The sequence below is a fragment of the Pseudomyrmex gracilis genome, unplaced genomic scaffold, assembly GCF_002006095.1.
Source record: "Pseudomyrmex gracilis isolate BER0280 unplaced genomic scaffold, ASM200609v1 scaffold_203, whole genome shotgun sequence".
NCBI lineage: Eukaryota > Metazoa > Arthropoda > Insecta > Hymenoptera > Formicidae > Pseudomyrmex > Pseudomyrmex gracilis.
Window position 1 is genome coordinate 161291 of NW_018020787.1, and position 24741 is coordinate 186031.

At 40.4% G+C, this 24741-nt stretch overlaps 1 protein-coding gene across 1 annotated transcript; it reads left to right on the plus strand.

The window, feature by feature from the left end:
- The first annotated feature begins 1320 nt into the window (after positions 1 to 1320).
- Positions 1321 to 24701, plus strand: LOC109858434 (putative phosphatidate phosphatase). Its single transcript, XM_020435682.1, has 8 exons — positions 1321 to 1829; positions 8935 to 9086; positions 14079 to 14183; positions 14457 to 14659; positions 19583 to 19640; positions 19994 to 20170; positions 20673 to 20774; positions 24323 to 24701. The coding sequence occupies exons 1-8, from the start codon at positions 1766 to 1768 to the stop codon at positions 24422 to 24424; spliced, it is 963 nt and encodes a 320-aa protein (XP_020291271.1). The 5' UTR covers positions 1321 to 1765; the 3' UTR covers positions 24425 to 24701.
- The last annotated feature ends 40 nt before the right edge of the window (positions 24702 to 24741 follow it).

Genomic DNA, 24741 nt, shown 5'->3' on the forward strand with positions numbered 1-24741 from the left:
GAGATTTTTCCTCGGATAAGATAATCCGCGTGTAAAAGAGAAATTCTAGGCCAGAAGAGAAGGTGCCTCTGACCCGACTTTGTAACACGGTACGTCAAACTAGTAGTTCTTTGTAGCTCTTCGTTACGGACAAAAAAAAACGTCGCCGGTCATCGTCTCGCTTTTCAGGTACAGGAAATATGTAACTTCCGGCGATGACAAAAGCGTGTCTTTAAGAATTTTACTTTTTTGCGACCGATGTGACTCGAATGTGGTTTCGCTCGTTTTTTACGCATCGAAACGCGTAAAACAATGCATTTTTTTCCCTACGTAACATCATTTTTGACCACATGTGTGCGCGACGGTCTCGGACTGCTGCACGTGCTTTTAACGTTTCACGAGACGCGGGTATCACCAGATACAACCGAATCCTCAAAAACCGACGAATTTCTTTTTCTGTAGATTAGACGAAAATTATCAGGATGTTTTTTGTTCAAACATTGAAGACAAAGGTTTGGTTTGACAAATTCTTGTAACTGAAAACTTTTTTTAGTTATGTGATTGTTAAAGACGTTAAGGATGATAACAAACAACAATTTTCTCTCAAATATCCGTCAAACGGTTGACAGGTGTGCAAAGTAAGTGTACGTACAACTCCGGTTATTCCTATCCCGAGCGTTAAGGAGACCTTAATGTGTTTTCTCGCAAATATCCGTGGAGAACGCAGGTGAACACCGGGGCTAATGGACTGTGTCGCCCTATGTTTGCGTCGAAACAATATTTGTTCACTTCCATATTTTACTTTGTGTGTTTTTTATCTCCGCGTCCTTGCTTAAAAAAAAAAAAAATCCAACCGCTCCACCGAATGTTCACCTGCGTGTGTTACATGGAAAGCTTCTTTATTCGATACGTTTGAAAAATAAACTTTGTTTTCGGTATGTCCGAAAAAGAAAGGATCACGCGCTACTGTGTGCATTTGTTTCAAACACAATTTCAAAATTGTAGCGTACAGAAAATTTATATTCGCGTGTGCGTGCATCCGTGTGCGCGCGTTCCTGTTTGAATACTGACGTGGGAGAGAATCGAGGAATTTCTGACGGAAAGTAATACCAGAGAGAAAATCGAGTTGTAAATGGCGCAACTCGCGTGACAACAATTCGCCGTGAGTGTCGCGTGCGGAGCGTTTTTTTTTTTTTTCTCAAAGAGATTACTCGATACTTACACACCCCACGGGGGTTGCTCCATTTTCATGTTTACGTGTCATTAGTCACCCGAGCGATCACGGGGAACACGTGCTTTCGTTACGTGCATTCACGGAACGCTTCGTTCGCAATTTCTAAGCGCAGTCGCCGTTGTATCTCGGATCTCAATCGGATTTGGCGGGGTCTCGCGCAGTCGCTCGGATTTGGAGGAGTCGCGCAGTCGTGAGGGAAAACGTGGTGGAACTAGAGAGGGAACGAGAAAGAGCGAAGAAACGGCGCAGAGCGGAGCAACGAGCGCCTCGGTCAGTCCACTGCAAGACGTCGCGTGGTGCGCGTATGCGAGAGATCGCGGATTTCTCTCATCGGCGCTTACCAAACGTCAAAAACTGCACGCACGCGCGCACGCGTTTTCACGCATGCATCGTTAGCGCGGGACGCTCGCGATCAGCTGCTCCGTTAAAAGTCATCGTCATAGCCGGTCGCAGACACCTGAGCCGTCGCGCGACACTCATCTCTCTCGTAGAGTTCAACATCTTATTGCAACTGTAACTCGACAACGTTGTGACAAGCGGAAGCGCGGCAGCATGGATCGATCGTCCAAGTTGATTCTACGGAAGGTCATAATGGACTTTCTCTGTTTGTTTGTCGGTGAGTAAGAAATTATTATCGTATTGATATATATATATGTATGTACTTGTGTCGACGACGCGAGTATCGATAAATAAATTCAATGTTTCACGGCGGCGGTTGTTGGGGATTGACAGCACGCGCGCGCGGCTTGTTTGATATCCAGGAGCAGCGCGCTAATGGGGTTGCGCGCGATCCTGAAGTTGACAGGTGCATCTGTTCGCGCAAGAGGAACAAAGAGAGAGAAATAGAGAGAGAGAGAGAGCGATGAGACGGTGCCGCCGTACACTTGCGATAAGCGCCGATACGCTCTCTCAAGCTTCCGCGAAACGTTTGTACGGCACGTACTACGTTCCACGAGATACAACTCGTCAAAGAGGAGAAAGGGTGCAACGCACCGTTCCGAAGTACGCGAGATTTTAACCCTCGTCCGCTCCGAGGAATGTAGCAGCACTTAGACTTTAATGGAGAGCCTGCTCCTTTAAATTTACACCGCGACGAGGCTCTACTAATGGTCTGTTTAAATCTTTGTTTGCCCGATATTCAAGTATACTTAACAAGTTCTTTCCCCTCCGAGGATGAAGAAATTCTTGAAACGGCATACTTTGAAGAACATCCTTTATGTCTTTTATATCTCATGTTCTTTTCTGTTAAGGAGTTTCTCCGATCTCGAAAAGAATTGAACGTTCTCGCGCGATATATTTGAGTTTTTTTTTTTTCAAAAATATGTAAAATATCGCGCAGACTTTACGCGTGTAAATAATTTATACGTTTTTTTTGAGAGAGAAACAGGCAGTCACGTGAATCCTTTCTAACAATTAACTTAAAAAAAAAAAAAAGTAACGATACAATCTATTTTCTTATTTAACACGTATAATTTATGGAAATTTAATCGTTTTAAAGTCGCACGGCTTGTATAACGTATCGAGACCGTCGGTTTTTTCGAACTACATAGATTGTGAAATTTTTGGATTTTTTTTGTTCGCAATTACATCGTGTCGCTTCGTTGCGCGCATCCGGGTCATCACGTTGAATTGCAAAATGAAGTCATCGACGTCGTTTGTGTTCCCGATGACTCAACGCGATTCTCTTGTAATTTTTCTACGATAGAAATGTTACAAGAGAAGCAACAAATTACGCAAACAGCTGATAAATTATCAGTCAAACGTCAATGTAATCACGCACCTAAATATTCGCGACTAAATCGCGCGCGAGAGAAACATCCGAGCTCTCTCGTTGTTGTCACGATCATTATTTCTCGCTACAATAAATTATCGTGGCATGACGAGCCACGATGTTACGCGACAATATTTCGCTGTATGCGCACGTATAATGTGCGTCCGTAAACGCGCGCGCTGTGTAACTTTGCATTCGGTGGTGGCTCAATCGATTTCGTCCGTCGACGCCACCGAGGCACCATTTCTGCAATTTGCGAGGACGATACGGCGCCTTTATCTCGTCGTATTTTTTATTGTTTGAAAAACAATAGAACTTTTTCTGTATTTTTTTGTGACATTGCGCTGATTTCGTAGCTTGTGTTGGCGATGCGATAAGAAAAATATAACGTGTCAGTAATATTACGTTATTATAGATAACACATTTTACTCTCTTAACTGTTAAAGCAATTTTTAAGTAATTTTAAAGTAATTTTAAATAAGTTTTATATATATATTACTTTGAGAAAGAGAGAGAGAGAACGTATTCTGAACACTTTTTCGAAGTTCACACATTTTTTTCGACCTGACCTAACGGTATCTAAACAATCAAACGAGCCTAAATCAACTAAAAACCAACTTTAAGCACCGAATTTTATCTTTATATGTGTTCAGAAATCAACTTTGATTCTTTTTTCTAGGTTTTTCCCTTCGAAATGCATTTTAACACTTTACCTCACATTATCGCGCAAACAAATAAGCAAGCTGATGATAATAAAAAAAATATATATATAGTTGTTTTCCTTGGATTTAATGTATTTTTGTCGGAAATTGCGTGAAGCCGCGATTGTGTCGTCGAGTTCTATTAGACGCAACATAAAGACGCGAAATCTGTTATTTCCGGTTGTGTAATATAATTGAGAGAAAAAACCATACGTTTAACAAGCACTTGTTCTAACACTTAAGTTCTTTACTTTGTCGTGCGTGTTTGCGTGTACGAATCAGATATTTTATTATCTCGTAAGACTAGTTTTTCTCTCAAATCGCCAATTGGTGTTTTTTTTTTGTTTGCATATCATCGACGTATAAAATCACGCAAGCCTTTCACGCATATCTAAACTAATTCTCACGCAGGTATAAATAAATGTGCGGTAAGACGTTCTATAGCTCGCCTCATTGCTATCTTGGTCTGCCTATCGTAAGAATTTATTCATCTCCTCTTTCTCTCTCTCTCTCTCTCGTATCTGTGATGCGGTCAAGATTTTGTTTGTGGTGAAGAGAAACCTTGGCCACAAAGATCCCGACTGATATTAATAAATTCTTACGATGGGTCAGTCGCACACACACGCGCGCGCATGTATTCACGCACACATCCACGCGTAAATTGTATAATAAGAGAGGTACACAGACAATCTGTTTAGAATTCAATTTGAGCCTCGGCGGGATTCGTGCGACGTGTTGTGTGAGCGACGGACCTGATTGCCGAAAGGACGAGGCTGTGAAAAGGCCTTATGAGACGCGGTGATTCGCGAGGCGAGAGTGTGCCCCCTATTCGCATGAGATGAGACAAGTGCCGATTAGAAACGAGACGAGGGATCCGAGAGATTCACGCGCGTGTCTCCGCCCTCATGAATATATATATATGTAAATTTATTAAATTAAATTTCCCCTCTCTCTACACACACACACTTGATCGTTTCGATTATCGTGCTGAGGTGTGCTCGAGCGACGAATTAATAAATTTGTTTTTAGAAAGAAAAGAATCGCTCGCTCTCTCTTCTCTCGTTTCTTTCTTTTCTTTGTATCTCGCGTTGGTTGCAACTGAGAAATTTATTAAGTTTGTACTTCACAGTACTTTTCTTATTATACACACGGATTGCTATTTTGTTCGCAGACAGATTTATGCAAGCGATTGTCCGCGTGATATATAATACGTGTTATGCGTATAGAAATAAATTTCTCTCTAACCAACGCGTACGCACACAGACGTACGTCACGTACGTTCTCAAGGAGAGAAAACGCTCGATATCGATGATAATCGAACGATGATTTCATTATCATTTTCAAATGCTTACTTAATGATAGAAAAGATAACGAACGATAATGATGTCGTTACGTAAATTTTAATACCAGTTAATTATTTAATTATTGAAATGATAACTTTTATAATTTTTCTGAAAAATTAACGAAGCTACGTGCATTCATAAAAATAAGTTATTTAAATAAAAAACAATATACTCTTGTAACGTATCTCACTCTCTTTAAATACGACAAGCTTTTGTTCTGAAAACGTAACAAATGAAATAAAAATATTTTTGTAGATGAACTAATAAACAAAAATATCTCAAGTAAAAAATAAGTGAAATTCTGTTTTGTATTAAAGAAGAAAGTACTACGATCGATACAAAACTGAATTATTTGCGATATCAGATTCGCGTTACGAGCAAAATTTCTCGTCCCTTGTTCGCACATCGGACAAAACTTCTTCTCAAAACCACCGTGTGATGATAATATAATAAAACTTGATAAGCATAAACATTAATGTACATAAATTTCACCGTTGCCAAAATATTCTTTTCAGAAATTTTACGGTGTCTGTCACGTGTGTGTAGCTACGGGCACTTTGCACACATTTGCATACCGGGAGGGTTATAGAGAGAGAAAAAAAACCAGATTTATGCGGTGTGTGTTCCACGAGGAAGTGTTTCTTCACACGGAACGAGGATGTTTCGAAACAGGCAACAATTTATTACTCTCTCTCTCTCTCTCTCGTCTCGAGCGTATAAACATCCGTGAAATAACTTTTGCATAATAATCAATTAGGTGTGTCGATAAATATACCAAGCGAGAGACGAGTGGGAGTCGATATAGTTTGATAACAAAAGACAAAATCTCAAATTTATACGCTCGAAAAATATTTCAAGCGATCCATGAGACTAAAATCGAAAAATGATATTCTAGAAGTGCTATCAAATTTTAATTTAAAGATATCATTTTATCTACACGCAGATGAAGATAAGATTGCGAGTTTTCGGTATTTTACATTAAGAACAAATTTGTCGAATTGACAAATCTCAGAAATGCAATTTATCTGAAAATGAATAGTTTTTAACGAGAGAAAAGTGTAAAATAATAAAATTCTTCGTGGCCGAAAGCTTTTTCGTTAATTAATTATGTCAATATCAAAGAAATTAAAACTCAGTTAATGAATAAAACATTTTTTCCATTACTCGTCAAATTGACGAACGTGCGATAAAACTATGATGTAGGTGTTCACGTCGGGTTGTTCTGTTAACGGTCAGATTCGCATTGATGATGAAATAAACGCCTATACTCTCTCTCTTTCTAAATAGGTGTCAAGGCAGATCTAATACCGAATAATAATCGCTCGCTACGCCTATCGTCGTGGAAAACTGCGCAACGCATATATTTATTACATGTGCACATGTATAATATCAGCCATTACGTAACACAGCGACACACATGTGCGAATCTCTTTGTTCTGATATATTATACGTCTATACGATAAATTTTCATACGTTTCTGGTCATTCGAGGAGATGACCTTCACGCGAGTTTTCCTCGTGAAACTTTGTTTCTTCAATTTTTTCGTGCACTCTGACATTTCACAACGCAGTTTCACACGCTGATGTCGCATTCTTTCCTTACCACGTATTGCATTTCATTGAATTGTTATCATATTTTGCGTAACGCTCTTTCGTAAACGTACATTACATCTTATCTTTTCGTTTTGCGTTCACAGACAATTGCAACGATATAAAAATATTTATCGTATTTCAAGATTAATTTTTTTTTTTTTTATGACACAGAAACTCGTTGGTGAATGTTAATTGCCTGAAAATATATAAATGGCCATATACGGAATACTTTTTTTTCAGAACGTCTATGAGCGCCAATAGGGCGATAAAAGGATTAATGAGATTTAAATTGTTTTCAATAACTTAACTTTTTCACAAATATTTAAATTGTATTGGTAAATAACTTCTTTCTGATTTCATCGAAAAAAAAAAAATATGTAACTCATTATGTGACGCTTGTGACGCGCCTGATCAAAAAACGTGTACATATAATATCTTTGCTGATTAACTCTTTGATAAGTGCACTGACAAGCACTTGTACACAAGCCGAGAGTTTTCGGTATAACTAATCAATCGTGTGCAAATAAAACACCGTGACGCGTGTTGTTTTATCTTTTCAAATATTTCCTTGTTTGCTGTGTGTGTTTTTTTTTTTATTTAGATCTTCTTCACGCAAAGCGAATTCCATGAAATGTTGCTCGCAAATCTCAGCCGTGAATTTTCTCAGTCTTCGTCGAAGAGATCGAGATTCTTGACTCTTTTCCGGTCACACATTGCCGGTATTATGCTCGACAGCGTAATAAACGTATGATCCTTTTTTTTGTTATGCAATACAAAATAATAATAAATGCGCAAGGTACCGTAAATACACATTTCGTCTTTTACACTTGACTCCCATGGCTGAAAGTTTTGATGACCGTGTCTACATTTTTTAACACGTCGAATCGTCGTTGCGAGCAAGTTGGCAAGTCGGTTGCACGTCGGTTTGCATACACGGCTAAAATAACGTGATCGCGCAAGCGGTTAGCTCCGACGTGTTACTTCAGTTTTTTTTTTTATGAAAACGGCCCAACGACGCAATTATCTCGATCGCGACGACGCACGGCGATTGCGCCCATAATTTCCAGATAATGGAGTAAACGCGCGTGTTAAATAACCGTGATACGTACGGGTCGACAAGCAGTCCGTAATTTCTCGTCAATTTTCCGCAAACCCGTGCATTACGTATGCGTCGACGACAGGTAGGAGTGCGTTTCGCTGTTAAAAAAAAAAAAAAAAAAAAAGGGAAACGTCATTGGTTTCGAGAGAAAACACGGTTGATAATTAGACGACGCGCAATTTTAACGACCCTTAATAATGGATAATAATAGACCGCTTGACCTCGTGATTGACTGATAAGTACTTCGATAATAGGAGGCATATAGTTGCGCATCAAATGTAACAAGCGCGCATTTATGACAGAAAGGCGACAATCGCAAATAGTGAAAATTGTGGCTAAAATTATTTTACAGTTATGGATAAGAAGTTGTTTGTTGTGTGTCGCGCCATAGTCGTGCTCGATAAAAAGAGAACAAACCAAAATTTCGTGCGATTTACGTAGCGCCACTTGTGCGAAAGTAAATTTAACGAAGTTTAATTAATTTTTTTAAATATGGACACATATGGATTATTGAGAGTGTGTAAATATTATTACAATATGTATCGGGACGTTTCGTGTATAAACATTTTGCGCATCTATGTTTAAGATTAGACGCGTCTGCTCCCTCTTGCTCGTCGTAATGTATTTGAAGAGCCTCCTTTTAATTGTGTAGCCTCGTAAAATTATACGGTATCGCTGGTGCAAACAACTTCGCGAGGTGATCGTCATCATCGACTTATCACCGTGTAAGCGCAGAGAGCGCTCGATTGCGGCGAACTGACTGTGTAGTTGCCCTCGGTAATGAAGGGGTTAAGTAATATCTGGCAAAAAAAAATGTATCTGAACATATGGGGCGCGTAACACGTCGCCGGGGCACGTCACTTTGATTGGCGGAATCACAAACAACATTTTTTTTCTCGCGGCGCACAATAGTCGCGCGGTGCAACAAGTGCAATAAATTGCACGTTTAATTCAGAGACTCTCTAACGAGAGTCGCGAGAGTTTCATCCCGATTGGGTCGATCGCCACAAATGGCGGATTTGATGTTGTTATTTGTCACTGGATCGCGCGTTCCGCAGATTGCAATCGTTTATGCGCTCTGCGTAACTGTTTTTTATTCAATAGGAGTCTTCTTCGAGATTCATGATCTCGACAAGAATAGCAGCGGCCGTTGACCGGTCAACGATGTTATAAAAGCGAGATTGATGTTTTTTAATATTCCCGTTTGTGTTTCAGTGGGAATAACGGTCCTGATGTTCTTCCTATTTGGCAAACCGTACAAACGCGGGTTCTTCTGCAACGATGAGTCACTCAATCATCCGTATCACGATTCCACGGTTACCAACACGATGCTGTACGTTGTGGGACTTTTACTTCCCATATGCACGGTGAGGTCACTTTGTGATTTTTAATAAACACACACGCATGTACGGTGATTTACTTGACAATCTACTGTTAATTATACTTGAGAATCTTTTCTCATTGCAATCGTTCTCTTCTCTGCGCGTGTTTTTCTGTATTTAAATTGCAAGAATTTTTAATTGAATACGAAAATTGCACGTAAGGAACAATTCGCAAGCGTCCGAAGACTCACGTGAAAGTGACGTTAATGGTTGAGAAATATTCTTCGCTGTGCCAGAGAAGAAGACGAGAATGAAAACGCGTTAGACGCAAGCAAAATTGAACGTGTTCAAATCTATTGCGCGTTCGTACGAGCGCGCGAGAGTTTGTACGCGCGCACAAAGTGGCGGTGCCGACGCTTTGAGTTTCCTCTGACATCGGAGTGTTCCCGGTGGCAGATGGGATCGCGAGAGAATTGAAGGACCTGTCGCGTGCCACTTTCAAGACTCTCGGTCTTTTGCCCCTCGTGAGAAAAGAGACGCACAGGAGAAAGAGAGAACCGCGGTGGTTCCGGTCTAAGAATACGGAGCACACGCGAGCGCGAATTCGTTTGTGTTGCGCCGTCTGAACACGCGGATCGGTTGAGAGAGCGGCATTCATCGGGTTTCGGTGGTCATGGGAATTGATTCGCGTTATCTGAGGAAGCAATGCAGAGTGTGTGTGTTTTAATTTGTGTTCAAATATTCTCTCGTCGACCAAATATTTAAAAAACTTCATACACAAACATGAAACGTTTAGGTTCTGAAAAATTTTATTGTTTAACAGACAATTGATAAGCAATTCAACGGAACAAGACAAAGTTTAACGGAATAAAAGAAAACGTCAAAACAAGACAACATATTTAATTAGCAATTGTTTATTAATCGTCTTAGTATATCTATATCATAATCATGTTTATGTATAAACTTTTTTTTTAAATGTTTTAAGAATATGTCTGGAATAGTTGACACCCAAAACATATATCAATACAGTCTGTATACGCGCGTCGAATAATTATCTTTGCCGAGTCTCTATAAAAAGGTGTAAAAAAAAGTAAAGAAGATTCTTCCTCTTCTGCAGTTTCTATCATATTTGAATCTTCAACCCGATCGAGTAAGGACAAATTGATTGATTGATTGTCGGTCGCGATGTAGAAAGCGGAATGCGCTCGTGATTCGATCTGTGTCGATTACTTATGTATCTGCGTGCGAGAGATTTTTTTCTTATCCTTTTTGATACGCCGCCGTCACCGCCGTCGTCGCACGTGACTCTTATGGGAGTGACGGGGAGTACATTTCTATGAGCAGTTTGCCCCCCCTATTTATAGATTTCGCGTATTTTCTCTTGCTCGAATGTTTAGAAATCTGTGCCAGCTAGGTTCAACGAATGCATATCGAATTCCCGCCGTTCTATGGATTCTCGCGCGTCACTCTCGCTCACGGATTCCGAAACCCATTACTCCAAATTTAACTCTCGTTACCGTACACGTTCGCGCAAGAAAGATACAAACAACAAGTACGCTTGTGTGTTTGTTTTGTTTTCTTGAGAAGAGGAGAAAGAGGAAAGGGCACAGGTTGTTAGAATTTCTCCTTCAATTTGTCCTTTTCATACAACGTGTACCGCAGAAATTTATAGACTTCAAACTGTTGGCGATTTAAAAAAAAAAACAAAAACAAAAACTTCTTACGCAGCGCGCTCGTGTATATTCCAGGCTTTTACTTCGGGGAAAAGCAAAAAGAAGTTGAAAGAGAACCATCGCCGTGTAATCAGACTCAGCTCCGTAATACGCGGGTAGAAAACATGTCGTTTTCGCGTTTCACCGTTTTTGCTCGACGTTTCTCATTTCGGCGTCAGTCGCTCGAAAGTCAGTCGCTCTCTGCCACTCCTCAAACGTCAGCTGTCCGCTTCGCTCTCGCTTCTCTCTCCTCGCGTTCTCTCAAGTCGCATCAAGTTCGAATTAACGTTGTCACCGCGGGGCGAATAATTTCGAGCGTCGTGCATAATTCAAAGCACATGAAATTGCATGGCGTGTAAACCGAATGGGAGAAAAAGATGAATGAAAAAAAAAAAAAGAGGAAAGAGAGAGTCTCGTCGTTGTTTTGTGAAACAGAAGTTCCAAAGCAGACGGAAATGTTTTTTCTCGACGCTTACACATCTTTGTGTTTTTTTTAAAGAAATATAAATGTAATGTTCTATTCGCGCGCGCAATTTTGTTTTGAAAGTAATGACGAGACTCGCACATGTTCGTTCTTATAGTTTTGATCGTCCGCTTTGGTAAAAAAAAAAAAAAAAAAAAAACTTTTGACGTAAATCCGAAGTTGATAAAATATGTTCTTCCGCGCTCCGGGAACTCTCTGAGCTTAACGACATCGTCAGAAGATGATAATCTAAGCACGGAAGGATCATGTTGTAATATATAATGATGGGATTAAAGGGGAGAAAGAGAAGGATGAGATATTCTCTCCTGTCAGTGCGTAAATCTCCTGTCAGTATGAATCGCGCGTGTATTTCCTACATGGGAATCACTCGGTGTGATGATTTTGCTGCTCCATGAAATAAATTTACAAATAAAAATTATATATACTTATATTATTTGTATTAATTCGTATCATCAAATATATTAAAATATATTTATATTGTAGCCAGTTGCTAACGAATCGTTGTCCCGGCGTTTCTCCTCATCCCTCGCGGCAATTCTCACGACGGGGTAAAGTTACAGCTTCTTCTTAATAATGTAATATATCGATTCTTCAGGAAGAGCCGGCATGCGCTTAACGAGCGCGCGCGTTTCGCTTTACACACGCACGTCGTAAATCCAACAAGTGTAATTATTAAAATGAACGCTAAACAGCGATCCTATTCGAGTAATGGACTCGGTTACGCTCCGCCGCGGTCTCTCTCTCGCGTGTGTGTAAAGGAGAGACCCCCCTCGTGAGAGATATAGTCGCGCCTATATTTATGTGTGGCAGCACAGAAAGATGAAAGAGAATCTCTTCTCGGATTCTCACACAATCGTCTTAACTTCGTTAAGCGGTTGTGCGTGTTTTACACGGTAAGGAAAGCGGCGATACATATCGCGCGCCGGGCGGGGGAAGGTTGTATGTCGCGCTGTTAATTTAACGCGGATAAACCGGCGCTCTCTTTTGCACGCGCAATAAGTCACCGCGCTCCGGGACAAAGTCGAGATAAATCTCACAAATCCTTTTCTTTGTGTTATTTCCATTTTTTATGTTTTTTGTGTTTTTTCGCGGATATCGCCGAACACTCGTAACTCGCGGTTTTGACTTGAGTTTTTTTTTCTTCCCGACCGATCGTCTTTCGAGGAAGGATTTTTTCGTGCGCGTATGACAAAACAATTAACGCGCGCATCACAAGTTGATGTTGAAGTTTGATCGTCACACTCGTGCGGAGTTTCGGTTTAAAAGACGAGCGTGATAAGTAAGTCACTACTTTAGAAAGTAAAAGTTTCCCTAAAATATGCAAATGTGTAATTATCGACGTTTTTACATCGGCATTTACACCAGCTTGAATGTTGGCTTGTAAAAAAAGCAATTGAATGTGTTATTTAAAAATCAATATCGAAATAGAAAGGGTCTGGCGTGTTTACACAGCCATCGATCGCGCTCCTTCGAGAAATAACCGGCTATTATGTGCCGACTGTGTGTGTGTGTGCCTACATAAAGCCGAACTATCTTATTACGACCGCGCGCGATCGGCTTCTGCGTTAAGTTAAGTAGATAATTTTCGAGTCGGGCAATTTTTTGATTTTTTTCAACTCCTCACGCTGAATACAAAGTCTTATACGAGAAATACGGGGGTGAGAGAGAGGCGGGGCGCCTGAGAATCGAGCAAATTATAGTGCTCGAAATAATAAGCCGGCTTACCGAATCTTAACTTCGCTTCTCTCTTCGACGTGTCTATTCGCGACGACGACGAGATTCAATTAAATAAAAGTCTCTTTTTTTGGCGAATCGTCTCTTTGTATTTTGCACTCGGAAATATCAAAATTTTTTTTACCCCCAAATACAGTATTTGTCAATATACGGCGATAGTCTCGCAAAATTTAAAACGTTCAAACAGCGACGACGTTAGAGTAACTTTTTTTTGCGCTCTTCTCGTATTTTGTCCGCGAGATAACAGATACTTTTTCTGGCAGTTTATTTCCTTTAGTGATTTCTCTTTTCCAGACTACAGTCCGTTCAGTGGCATTTCTTCTCCCGTCTTGGTGTTTCTGTCAGAGATTTTATTACGTGCACACATATATTTACTTCACAGGCGCGCATTCCTCTTTGTACCTGCGCGCGGCAATCCGAGAAGGGTTCTTTTCTTCTCCTTAGCATCATCCTTCTTCTCTCGGCTGTGAGATATCTCGCGACCGAGAGGAGCTCGGCCGACACTTCATTATCCATCTTGCGCGTGACACGTACTACTCGCGCGATGAAAACTCGGATTACTTCGCGCTCACACCTCGCGCGTTCGCCTCGGGATTTAGCTCCAGGTAGAGGACTAGTGCGCAAGTCGCCTTGATATACTTTGTGCTCGCCGCGAAGCGCATTGTATTATCTTGTCAGACCTTTATTTCGGCCTGGTTAACTCGCTCCGATCGGGAACATGACAGATCGTTAGAGTCTAGAGAGATGAAAAACAGGTTGTGTGCTTCTCTCGATCTCTCTTTTCACCTCTCTCTCTTTTTTTCTCACAAAAAAGAACAGTATACCACCTTTTTAACCAGGAATTCCTTCTTTTGCCAGTCGACCTGAAAAGCCTTGTAAGGTCGCGTCACGCGCACACACACACACACAAAGCGAGAGATATCGTACAAGTTGTCCCAAGCGTATCAAATATCCGGGTGGCGATTCTTTTATGAAGTTGGAGTCAGTCCTTTTCTCACAAAGGAAATAGAATTCACGGTTGTCGAACGCTATAGATCGTTTTATTTGAGAAAAGTACATAGAGCAATGTATTCTTGTTTTAAATGTTCGATTTTTCTTTGATTTCAGATGATAATAGGAGAGTATTTCTACGCAAGACACGTTCCCGAACACAAAGCAAATGTTTTGTTCGGATACACCATACCTCCGTGGCTGTGGAACGCTTACGGAAAGGTTTGTCTTATCGATATGTCTTTTGTGATAAAATGAAGTTTGTTAATTGAACATTTCGTAGTTGCACCGATTGCACTAATTGGAGAAATTGAAATAACATAAAGTAAAAAACCTTTCACTAATTTTCTTTAATCCACATCGTAATTTTTTTACTTTTTGAAAATTACGAGAATGTTACGCGCGATATATAAAATTGCACAAGTCTTCTCTTGTCTCTTAAAGTCTCTTTGTCACAAGTCATTCTTGCCTAAAATGGCGATGTTGTTTCCACAGGTTGGCATTTTTGGTTTCGGCGCGGCCTGCACCGTTTTATTCACGGACATCGCCAAATACACGATCGGTCGATTACGTCCGCACTTCATGGATCTTTGCAAGCCGAGTATAAATTGCACTTTACCTGAGAATCAGTATAAATACTTCGAGAATTTCGAATGCACGGCAACAGGAGTAACGGCCAAGTTGCTGAAGGATGTCAGGTGACAAATTTTTCAACACGCATTCTCTGAATCTCAATTTAAACGACACGATATCATCATCCGCCGCAAATAATGTAAAATTCGCTTAATCGCGCGAAATGAATCGAATGTTTCGAGCAACAATTTACGCGATCACGTGTAATTTTGCGAATATAATGTTATTTAATTTTAAACCACGGGGACAACTTAACTCGTGCAAATGACGAGAATTCAGACGTGTGCAATTTACTCGCAAGAAATGTTCCGAGTGGTTTTATCTTAACAAAGACGAGCTGAAAGTTTTTGTTTCGTTAATTATACAAATATATTGAGAAAGTCAAAAGTAACAACGAATAAAACGTTTTCTCCAATAAATCCGTCAAGTCGACGAATGTGCGGTAAAATCAAGTGTATGTTCAACTCTGGTTGTTCCTGGTGTTAAGGAACTTCCCGATCTTTTCGACGCGTAAAAGTGAGAGAGACGCGCACACGTGACGTATCAATCGTAAATTTTATCGCGCACTTGTGGGCGATACATTGGCAGCGTTTATTTAGCGTCAGTGTATGTACTGTTACGCGCGTACGTATATACATACGTATATACATACACACAATATATACACCGCGTGTGCGGGTTCTTTGTGGTGGCTTTATTCTCGGTCTCGATAGCAGAAGGCGAAACCAGAAGGCATCGGGCAGAAGAGATCTCTCGGGCAATATATCGTGCGTGAAACCATCGGAGAGAGAACACGAGAGAGAGAGAGAGAGCCCCGCGTGCGTTGGTCGCGTGACGGTAACAATTGCGCCTGGGCAATTACTGAGTCACGGGGCGAGGCGTGTGCGATTAAACGAACACGAGAAGAGGGATTTTGTTGCGTTTCGGTATTTTTACTTCATTAACAGTCTGGCGGGCCTTGGCGCTGTTTGCACGTATATGATTACACACAAGGACTGCGGGAACACGAGAGACGAAACGGTAATTTGCGGTAATCAAAGGGGACGAACGCGGAAAGACAACGCGACTGTCGTCTCTTAAATCGATTCGATACGCCGACACGCTTGACTTTCACATTAAACGCTCATTGGATTATCAGTCGTTTGTCCGTTTGTCCCGCCTACTCCCCTTATCCCGAGTTATTTATACGCGTGCTTTTTTAATTAAACAACAGCATTCGGTCGGTTATATGTTTCTCGCAAACAAATCGTTCTCTCGTTTTCCTGATGAGGGATATGTCGAGAGAACGTACCGTCTGCTCACACAGAGAAAAACGAGAGGTTTGTAATTTGTTAATTTGTGTTCTGTCCTGAACGAATCAATCGCGAGAATCCTCCTGCACTTTCACTTAAGTTTTCACAAAAAACTGATCGAAAAAATCTTACACAACCCATAAACACAAATATCTTTCTAAACACTAAATTTACTTCATTGATTTGCTTTTGGGTTTTTTTCTTACAAAATTAAAGCAAAATAAAAACTTCGTGAGAGGGAGCGAAATTTTCTGTAAAAATTTTTCGTAAAAAAATGACAGCGTACTTTGACTTTTTTTTTTCTCAATCTCGTTAGCGTTATTTAAAGCACGCCGGTGAAATTTAAACCCTCTGACGCCGGGATACTTCCTGAATTGAATGCTCCGCGTGTGCGGGCTTTGTTGTCGGATAATGGCACAGAAACCTTTTTGCGCGCATCCCGGATACGCGCGCGCGTACATTCAGCGCAACTAAAGGGGAGGCCGGTCCGGTTTTAACGGATATATGTGCATACGAGAGTATGCGCTTAAAAAGCGCCACAATATATACGGGAACAGAACTCATGCGAGCGATTCGCATCCGCGAAATCGTGCACAATGTGTCTACTTCCTCCCGCTTTTATTCTCACGAGAGAAACGCCCGAAATATATTTGTCTTGCGCATTCTGCTCGTTGTACAAATGAATGGAACAACGCGAAATTCACACGTTCCCATTTCTCCGTTCGTTCGTTCGTTTTTGAACCGGTCGGTTTAAGCCAGATCTATCTATCGCGAAATCCAGACGTGTTTACGCGCGTCAAGAGGGAGAGATGTTCCGCCGATTTCTCTCTCCTTGTGTTTCTTTTTCGCTTCTCCTATACCGCGTATTTCGTCTGCGATCTCTGCCAATGGCGCGCTCCGATTTCGAGATAGCGCGCGATCACCAATTAGTCCCTATCCTACGTTCGAAATTTATTTCAAGAACGTATTCCCATTGACTAAATGTGAAGAAAAATCATTCACATGGTTCTACAAAACAAAAAATGCTTAGTTTCCGAGAGAAATGTCATTATTTTAATTTATTAAAATTAATAAAAGTCACAATATCGAACAATTAAGAAGCAAGTCTTAAGCGTTTCCTCGGAAAATTCGTTGCGTGTCTGGCAACTTTGCTCGCGAAGAAGAGAGTTTCTTCTTCGAGGTGGACGCGTAAAAAGTTAATAACACATCGCGGTCAATTGCATCTACTCGGGAAATACCGCGCGACGTTCACGCAACGATGAAACGCATTCGATACGGCCGCGTCGCGGATAACTAACTTTAGCACTTCGCAAGGTTGCATTTGGAGAGAGCGCGCGAATGAGTTTTCTGACGAGCGCGACTCACGGCGGTACCTTGTTTTTACGCGTCTGGCAATTTTCGCTCGCAATTTGCCAGCGGAATGCGAAGAGAGTCACAAAGACGAGAAGGAGCGGCTAGAAGTTGGACGGACGGAGGGAAGGAGGCTTGTGGCGTGTGAGATAAAGGGCTCCAGCTGAGATAGAGGACCGTGCGGCGAAACGCACGAGGGATTATGCACCGGCTTATTACTCGAAATAACATCGGGACCCCACCCGTTACGCGTGCGTCATTATCTCTCAGAAGTTGGGAAAACACGTTTAAAACGCGACACACCTGCGACAAGGCCGAGATTTTGCGATGATTCATCGCGCTCGGATGTTGGAACGGACGTCGCAAAAAGAGCATCAGGGCGTTTTACTATAGATCAGACCCCTCTCTCTCTCCGTGATCTACGGGGTCTTTCTCGTTTAAATGTGTATCTCAGTTTCTTAGAACATTCAGAAAACGTATCTGGGACGTTGTGCCTTAACAGCATGTTTGTTTTTTTTTTTACACAAAAAAGTCTTTACGCGAATTCCATTACGCGTGTAGAACGTAAATCGAACGTTACTTTTCTCAAGGTTTCGCAAGGCGGAAAGGTCGCGGCAAAGTGACGAATTGCGCGAAATGCGATCTATTTGCGAGAAATGAATAATTTTAATTTAACGAGGAAAAATCAAATATGAAATATTAAAAAAAATCTGTTTTTTTTTGTTATTTACTTCAATATTAAAGAAATTACGGACGAATGATAAAAAACGTTTTTTCAAACATCCGTCAAATTGATGGGACGTGTAAAGCTAGGTGTTTGCTCACACTTGGTTGTTCTAGTGCTAACGACTTCTCAATGCGTGTCAATGTCATTGGTAGAGTCGCGTGTAGTGTTGTCAATGTCACACCGAAAGCGGCGGCCTAGCTCGGAAGCCGTGAGATTGACGGAACGCAGAGATAGATAGTAGGCAGAATCGTCCTCGATTCTCTCTCTCTCTCTCTTTATCTCCCACACATCCGAGATAGTCTCTCGGTTGGTTCCAGAGTCCGCGCGAAAAGCCGCCGCGATTCACGTTCGCGCCAGAAACGCCGTTTATACGTTAGCTTGCGTCATGTGTGTGTTTGATCTTTTTCCTTTTCCTTTTTACGTATTGTCGTCTCGCTTCTTCGTGTGTACGAGGAAGACGAGAGTAAAGGAGCCAAAAAAAGATACACGGTCTTGCGTGTGGTGCAATGAGGCCGCCAGTACGTGCTCTTTCGATATTACGTACACGCGTACTCGACCGTATCGCGGGTCATCTGCCCTTTGCTCATTCGCGCGCGACTGCCAGAGAGAGAGAGAGAGAAAGAAAAGCGAGAGAGGACAGTTTTAAGCGTAAAAGAGATTTGAGGAATCGAGACATGATAAAGAAACCAAACAGAGAATTCATTCATGCTCCCCGTCTCCGACGTAGCCTTCGAAGGAACCGCAACGAACGAAGGGAAGAAGAGAGAATGAAAGAGAAACAGAGAAAGAGAGTCGAAACGAAAGAATAGATTTATCCCCCGGCCCTTTTGACTCGTCCGTCACTTGCCACTTCGCTGAGTCTCTCCCTCGGTTGATTCAGAAAAATTCACGTAAACATACATTTTGAGGGAACGGTGGCTGCTTTTCGCGCTCGCGTTGATTATCACCATGTGCCCTATCATTATACGTTCCTTGAGTTTGTGTACGCGTTGAGTGATATACGAGGCACCTTCGCAACTGATGATCTCGACTCTGAACGATGAATTTCCTCTCTTAAGTTTCTTTCAGCTCTTCGCGCATGCATCTTGACTAAATCTGTCGAGAGAGAGAGAGAGAGAGAAGTCTGAAAATAGTTAATATCAACAATTACGGAATAACCACACACATTAATAGCCACGTTACACCGAGTGTATACCGAGCGGAAAACTGAATGGCGCAAGATGCAATTCCCGCATGAATTCAAGCATCGCGTTTCCCTCGAAGACGCGCGCGTCTCTCCCGAAGACCTCATAAATATCAAGTCTCTCTCGCAGTTCTCGTCGTTTTTCTTTATTTGTTGTGGGCAATTCTCGTTCTCTCTCTTTCGGTTCCTTTCTCTCTTCTCTCTCTTTCTCTTTCTCTCATCTTCGCGTCTTTTGCGCTCCCGGCTAGGTACCCGAACTTTTCGCCGATCGTAATCGACGCGCTGCACGCCCCGGTATTAATCGTGATAAAATTAATAGCGGGCTATTACGCGCGTTGTGCGCAACGATTCTCCGCCCTTCTTCTCCTCCATACACTTGCCTCCCCGAAAGACAAATGGGATTTATTTGACACGACACATCGATCGATCGTTTCAGATTATCGTTTCCCTCCGGTCACTCGTCCTTCTCGGCCTACACCATGATCTACCTTGCGGTAAGTAGTCTTTATAAATTACAAGTGGCGTTGCGCCACACGATTTGCATACGCGGAATCGTGAGAATGCGTCCGTAAATCTTAGGAAACATTAACCAATTTGCATAATTTAATAATTGCGATATGTCGCAACTGTTGTCGCAGCTTTGATAGATGTTTGTGAGAATTGTCGAATCAACAACGCCTCTTCTTACACAGTTTCTTTTTTTTTTTTCACGTTATTTTCTCTCTTCGAATAAATAGTCCGAGTTGATTTCTTTGATACTCAAGTTTTGTGTGACAGAAATAAAGAAAGAGAAGAGCTCTTATCCGCTCACAGAGAGCATCATAGACGACGTTTTGGATTTTTACAGATGTATCTTCAACTGAGACTGAGATGGAAGGGCAGCAAGCTGCTCCGACACTTCCTTCAAATTCTGTGCATTACCATGGCCTGGTTCACCGCGTTGTCACGAATTTCTAACTACAAGCATCACTGGAGTGACGTGCTCGCTGGGGGCGTCCTCGGCACGGTCAGCGCTTTAATAGTGGTGAGCACAATTCGTTGTCTCTCTCACAATAAGAGATTTTATATCTCGTCGCGAACGTCACGACTTCAATAAGATCGGAAGGTCGAAATTCTGAGAATTAAATGAGTCGTGAATTAGCATCCATCTAACACGCGTTTATTTATTATCGTTTACGTGTAAATCAATTTTCGCGATGTTGTTCACTGAAGAATTGAAGATCGGGTCAATTGTGATGTTAAAACGAATTTGTATCGATCAATATATAATCTACACACAAAGTGTATATAACAACGCAATGAAAAAAATCAAACTCGAAAAATAGAGAGAGGGAGAGGAGTGGAAAAACAACATGTGACTAAAGTCACGTGTCTTTAAAAACCGGATTGAAATGTCACAGTACTCGTCAACACACAGAGAAACTGAACGATCAGTATGATACATACACAGTGTATATAATATATATTTATTGTGTGTGTGTCTGCGTGTGTATAAGACGATCAAGATATCTATTGTGTTTCCACAGGCGTTCTGTATAGCGGATCTCTTTAAAGAGGACAAGAGTTCCACGGATAAGCATCGACCTGCTGATTACGAAGCTGAGACCAGCGGAATGGGTGGCACACAGGTGAATAATGGCAACACTGCTAATCGCAACTATTGACTTAACGAGCTCGCTCTTCGCTTGCTGGCTGCAAAAGGCCGTGACTGTCTTCTAGTTGTCTCCGGGAAGCTGAGAAGGTACTTGGGTGGTACTTGCTCGAGGAACGTTATCAGGATCAGATCTTGCACGGACGCGCACGCTGGCGCGATCTTCCTCAGCCGGATCTCGTAGAGTATAGTAGAGATTGCTATTAGATATTCCTCTCTTCAGGAAATACTTTTTCTATAATAATAATTCTGACACGACGAAACTGCCTTAAACATTTTGGGACTTTTTCTCGACGAAACATATATACCAAATACCTCCGTGTTCTTTTCTTATTTTTATTTTCAACGTATAAACTGCGTGTCGTATGAAGTCTTTAATTTGACGCTGTACAAATCTCTCCGTAAGGGAAGAGAGAGAAAAATTATACACACACAAAGAGGACGCGATGTAGCGGAGCTTGCGGATGTAATGTGTTTCGTTTTGAGCTTTGTGAATCAGTTACGCAATAGTGTTCAGTGCGAAAAAGCAGTGTTACCAACTTGGTAGCGAAGAGCGACAAGATTCTTTTTATTGTTACGTCCTTCTGTTTCTTTACTTCTTGCTCGAGATGTAATATGCTTAAGAGCTTTGCATTTATCTCTCGACCGCGATCGATTCTCGCGACTGTTCGGCGGGAAGATGTTCGAAAATATTCCGCGCGGTCGCGAACAAGTCGCTTGATATCGAAATGATTTTTTTTTATTAAATCTAGTACATTCGAATTTGTAGATAGTCTCGCGCAAAGGATATATTTATTCATTCAAATGTGACGTATTTATTTTATTATTTTTGATTGATGAATAGGTGCTTTAATTTTATAAGGCTTTGACGTCAGACTGTGCGCGATATTCGTTACGAAAATTCGGCGATGCGAACTTTCCACGCAAAAGTTGCTCGCAATTTACCATTTTCGCGCAGTTCGTCATTTCCACAATTAGTGAATTCATCGTGCGTGCATGTGCAAGCACGAAAAATACTGACGCGTAGCGCCGACACGAACGATTCGCGGTGTTCTCTGAGTTTCGTCGGAACAAAATACGCTCGAATCAATGCTCGAATATGGCTTTGTAACGGATATTTGTAACGCGCGATTAAACAAAAACGAAAAAAGTGCGCATATGCGCAAAGTACGTGCGAAAAATTTCGAACGCGCATCTGCGTGCGTAGAGGCCTATTAGTTTTAATTTGTACATTATGTTACGTATACGTGCCTATATATATGTTTTTGTAGATTCTATTTCAAATATAGAATCTCGCTGAGCCCTGAGGCATTTGTATTATAAAAGAGAGTCGCGGAAAGAGAGATGTCATTATAATATTGTATAAGATTTAAATCGACTTCGATCTCATTTTTGTAAAATACGTTACGTCGCAGGATATTATCGCCCGTCGATTGCATCGACTGTTTCTAACTAGTGTATATATGCAAATTGATAGAAACGGAATTTTTTTTTGTCGATCAATGCGCGCGCGATCGTCTGTGTTCCAGGCGCGTGTTGTCCTACACTACCTACTTTAGAGTCCTGAGAGAGAGAAGAAACACGTTATTTTTTTTTTTTTCAAATTTTAAGTAGACAATATGATTCACGACGTGCATGGTGCTCTAACAGTTTCAATTAAGTACAATTTTATCGCAGTTCAACTTTGAAAGTATTCGTTCACTACGCAATATTAGAATATAGAATCGTGATAGGAAAAAATTAATATATATATATATATTTATATATATATATACATATATATATATATATGTGTGTGTTTGTGTGTTCTCTCGTGTGACACACTGATATAAGAGAACTTCTTATTTATTTGTTTATTATATATAATAAAAACGCAATAAGTTATTATGTATAGTAACGGAATGAATAAGCATTTTTACGCGTTAAATAAGTTTATAAACACGTAACTTCTTGTCTTGAGTACAAAATAGTTTTGGAAGAGACGGAGGTTTGATTATTCATATGATTTTACACACACGTGCGTCGAATATATCGCGAAACAATTTTGTATTTTTACAAACATTGACACTTCAGCGTTTACGCCTACTTTTCTACTCTTCTCGTCATTTGTTTTTATCTTGAACCGATATTGTCTCAGATGTTACATAGGAATAAACACACGAAAAAAAAAAAGAATGGAGAAAAAGACGGTGAACGTTGAAGTTATGCAAATGCAAAACTCACTTCGACACTTCGTATCATGTTGCAAAATAATTGAATGTATTGACTCTGCTTCTATCTCTTCTGAAAATGTTCGGTTACGTGTATATCTCTCTTCGAACTTTATATAAAGTCTCGACGACGAAAACGAATTTTAATTAACTCGATCGAAGTAAAAATTGTTATACTTTTGTAATTTCTCTTCTACCTTTAACTCACTTGTACTGTAAAACTAATGTTGCGTTTCAGATATAAAATGTATTCTGTGTATCGCGGCATTCAGACAGCGGTATCATTTCAGATCAAACCAAGAGAAAGATACTTTTACATTCGATTTTTAATTCTGTCGTTCGCAATCGCGTAGCGCGTAGAAAAACACATGTAGATCAGGTCTGATAAATCTTAATCAATTTAATGGGAATATCGTATTAAATTCCTGTTATATTAAATTGTGATTACAATAATAAATAAATAGAATCGGGAATAGAATCGTTACAATTATCGAGTCATTAAATATATATAAAACTTAACAAATATATACGTGTATACTATATACATGTACATATATTTGTCAAGTTTCATACTTATCGACCCAATATACCGCATACGAAAAAGACCAAATACCGTTCTGTATAATCTAACGACATTTCAACCTCTCTACGCTTATATAGGTATATTATACACCTGTTAAAATTGTATCACGGTAATAAAAACATTAATAATCATGCGAAAATTCTCGTCTCGCGCGCGTTTGTTCTACACACATATATTACCGAAAACCAAGTGAAGTATCCAAGTCTTGACAGTTTCATCACGAGGAGAACGATGTATATGGTAGGAATAAATTATTGAGTTATATGAATCATATGAATCGTAAACACGTGTTGTGTCTTTTAATTTATATTCCTACTATCGAAAAAGATGTTCCCGGCTGCTGTGATTGTCTCGAGATAAATAGCATCGTCATCTCTCAAATCAAAACGCGATCATCTCTCAAGACGGTTTTACTGGTCGATAACGAGTCATTTAGTCAGATTTCAATCGCGGTTCACGTGTATATATAGTAAAGTTGTAATAAAACAAGTTACAAAAAAAACTTTTAAAAATAATTTGATATTGAAAAAAAATGAGAAAGAGAGAAAGATCGAATAATTAAGCGCATTGTTGAATTTCGTACATTATCTGTTTGAAAAATGTCAAAGCTTCTGTAAATAGTGACGCGCTAATGTAATGTCTATGGTAAATAGCGTTGTGCTTAAAGTGATGACGTTTTCTATAGATAAATAAGATTATTTTATCCTTACTTGTGCTCTGACACCTTTGCAGGACGAATCAAGCCCACTGCAAGCAAGAACGCAAACATACGGCGGAGTTAGTCCAAACACGGAGGAGGACGCCACGCGCCATTGTCAAATTACCTGCGATTAAAATTTAATTTATATTACTAAAATAATTTTATTTTTACATTCTCAACGCTTGCTTACGTAGAATTAGGATGAAATATCTGATTACAAGAACGCAATATAAATATTCCAAAGTAATTTATATACATACGTATATATATATAAGTTATTAGCTTAGTGTGTATTTTGAGATATCTGACGTTGTAGTTTAGCGTACAGTATATTCTAATAACCGCAAATATTAATTGCATGTACGTGTACATACCTGATATTTATAAAAATAGAAAGAGAGAAAACAAAATTATCCGATCAAAATCAAAGAGAAGATTGGAGAAGACTGAA

Bases quoted from the DNA above. Each gene is read 5' to 3' on its own strand.
- LOC109858434 (XM_020435682.1), top strand. From the start codon at position 1,766: ATGGATCGATCGTCCAAGTTGATTCTACGGAAGGTCATAATGGACTTT. The intron at 1,830-8,934 runs GTGAGTAAGAAA...TTTGTGTTTCAG, and splicing joins CTTTCTCTGTTTGTTTGTCG to TGGGAATAACGGTCCTGATG. The intron at 14,184-14,456 runs GTTTGTCTTATC...TTGTTTCCACAG, and splicing joins TGTGGAACGCTTACGGAAAG to GTTGGCATTTTTGGTTTCGG.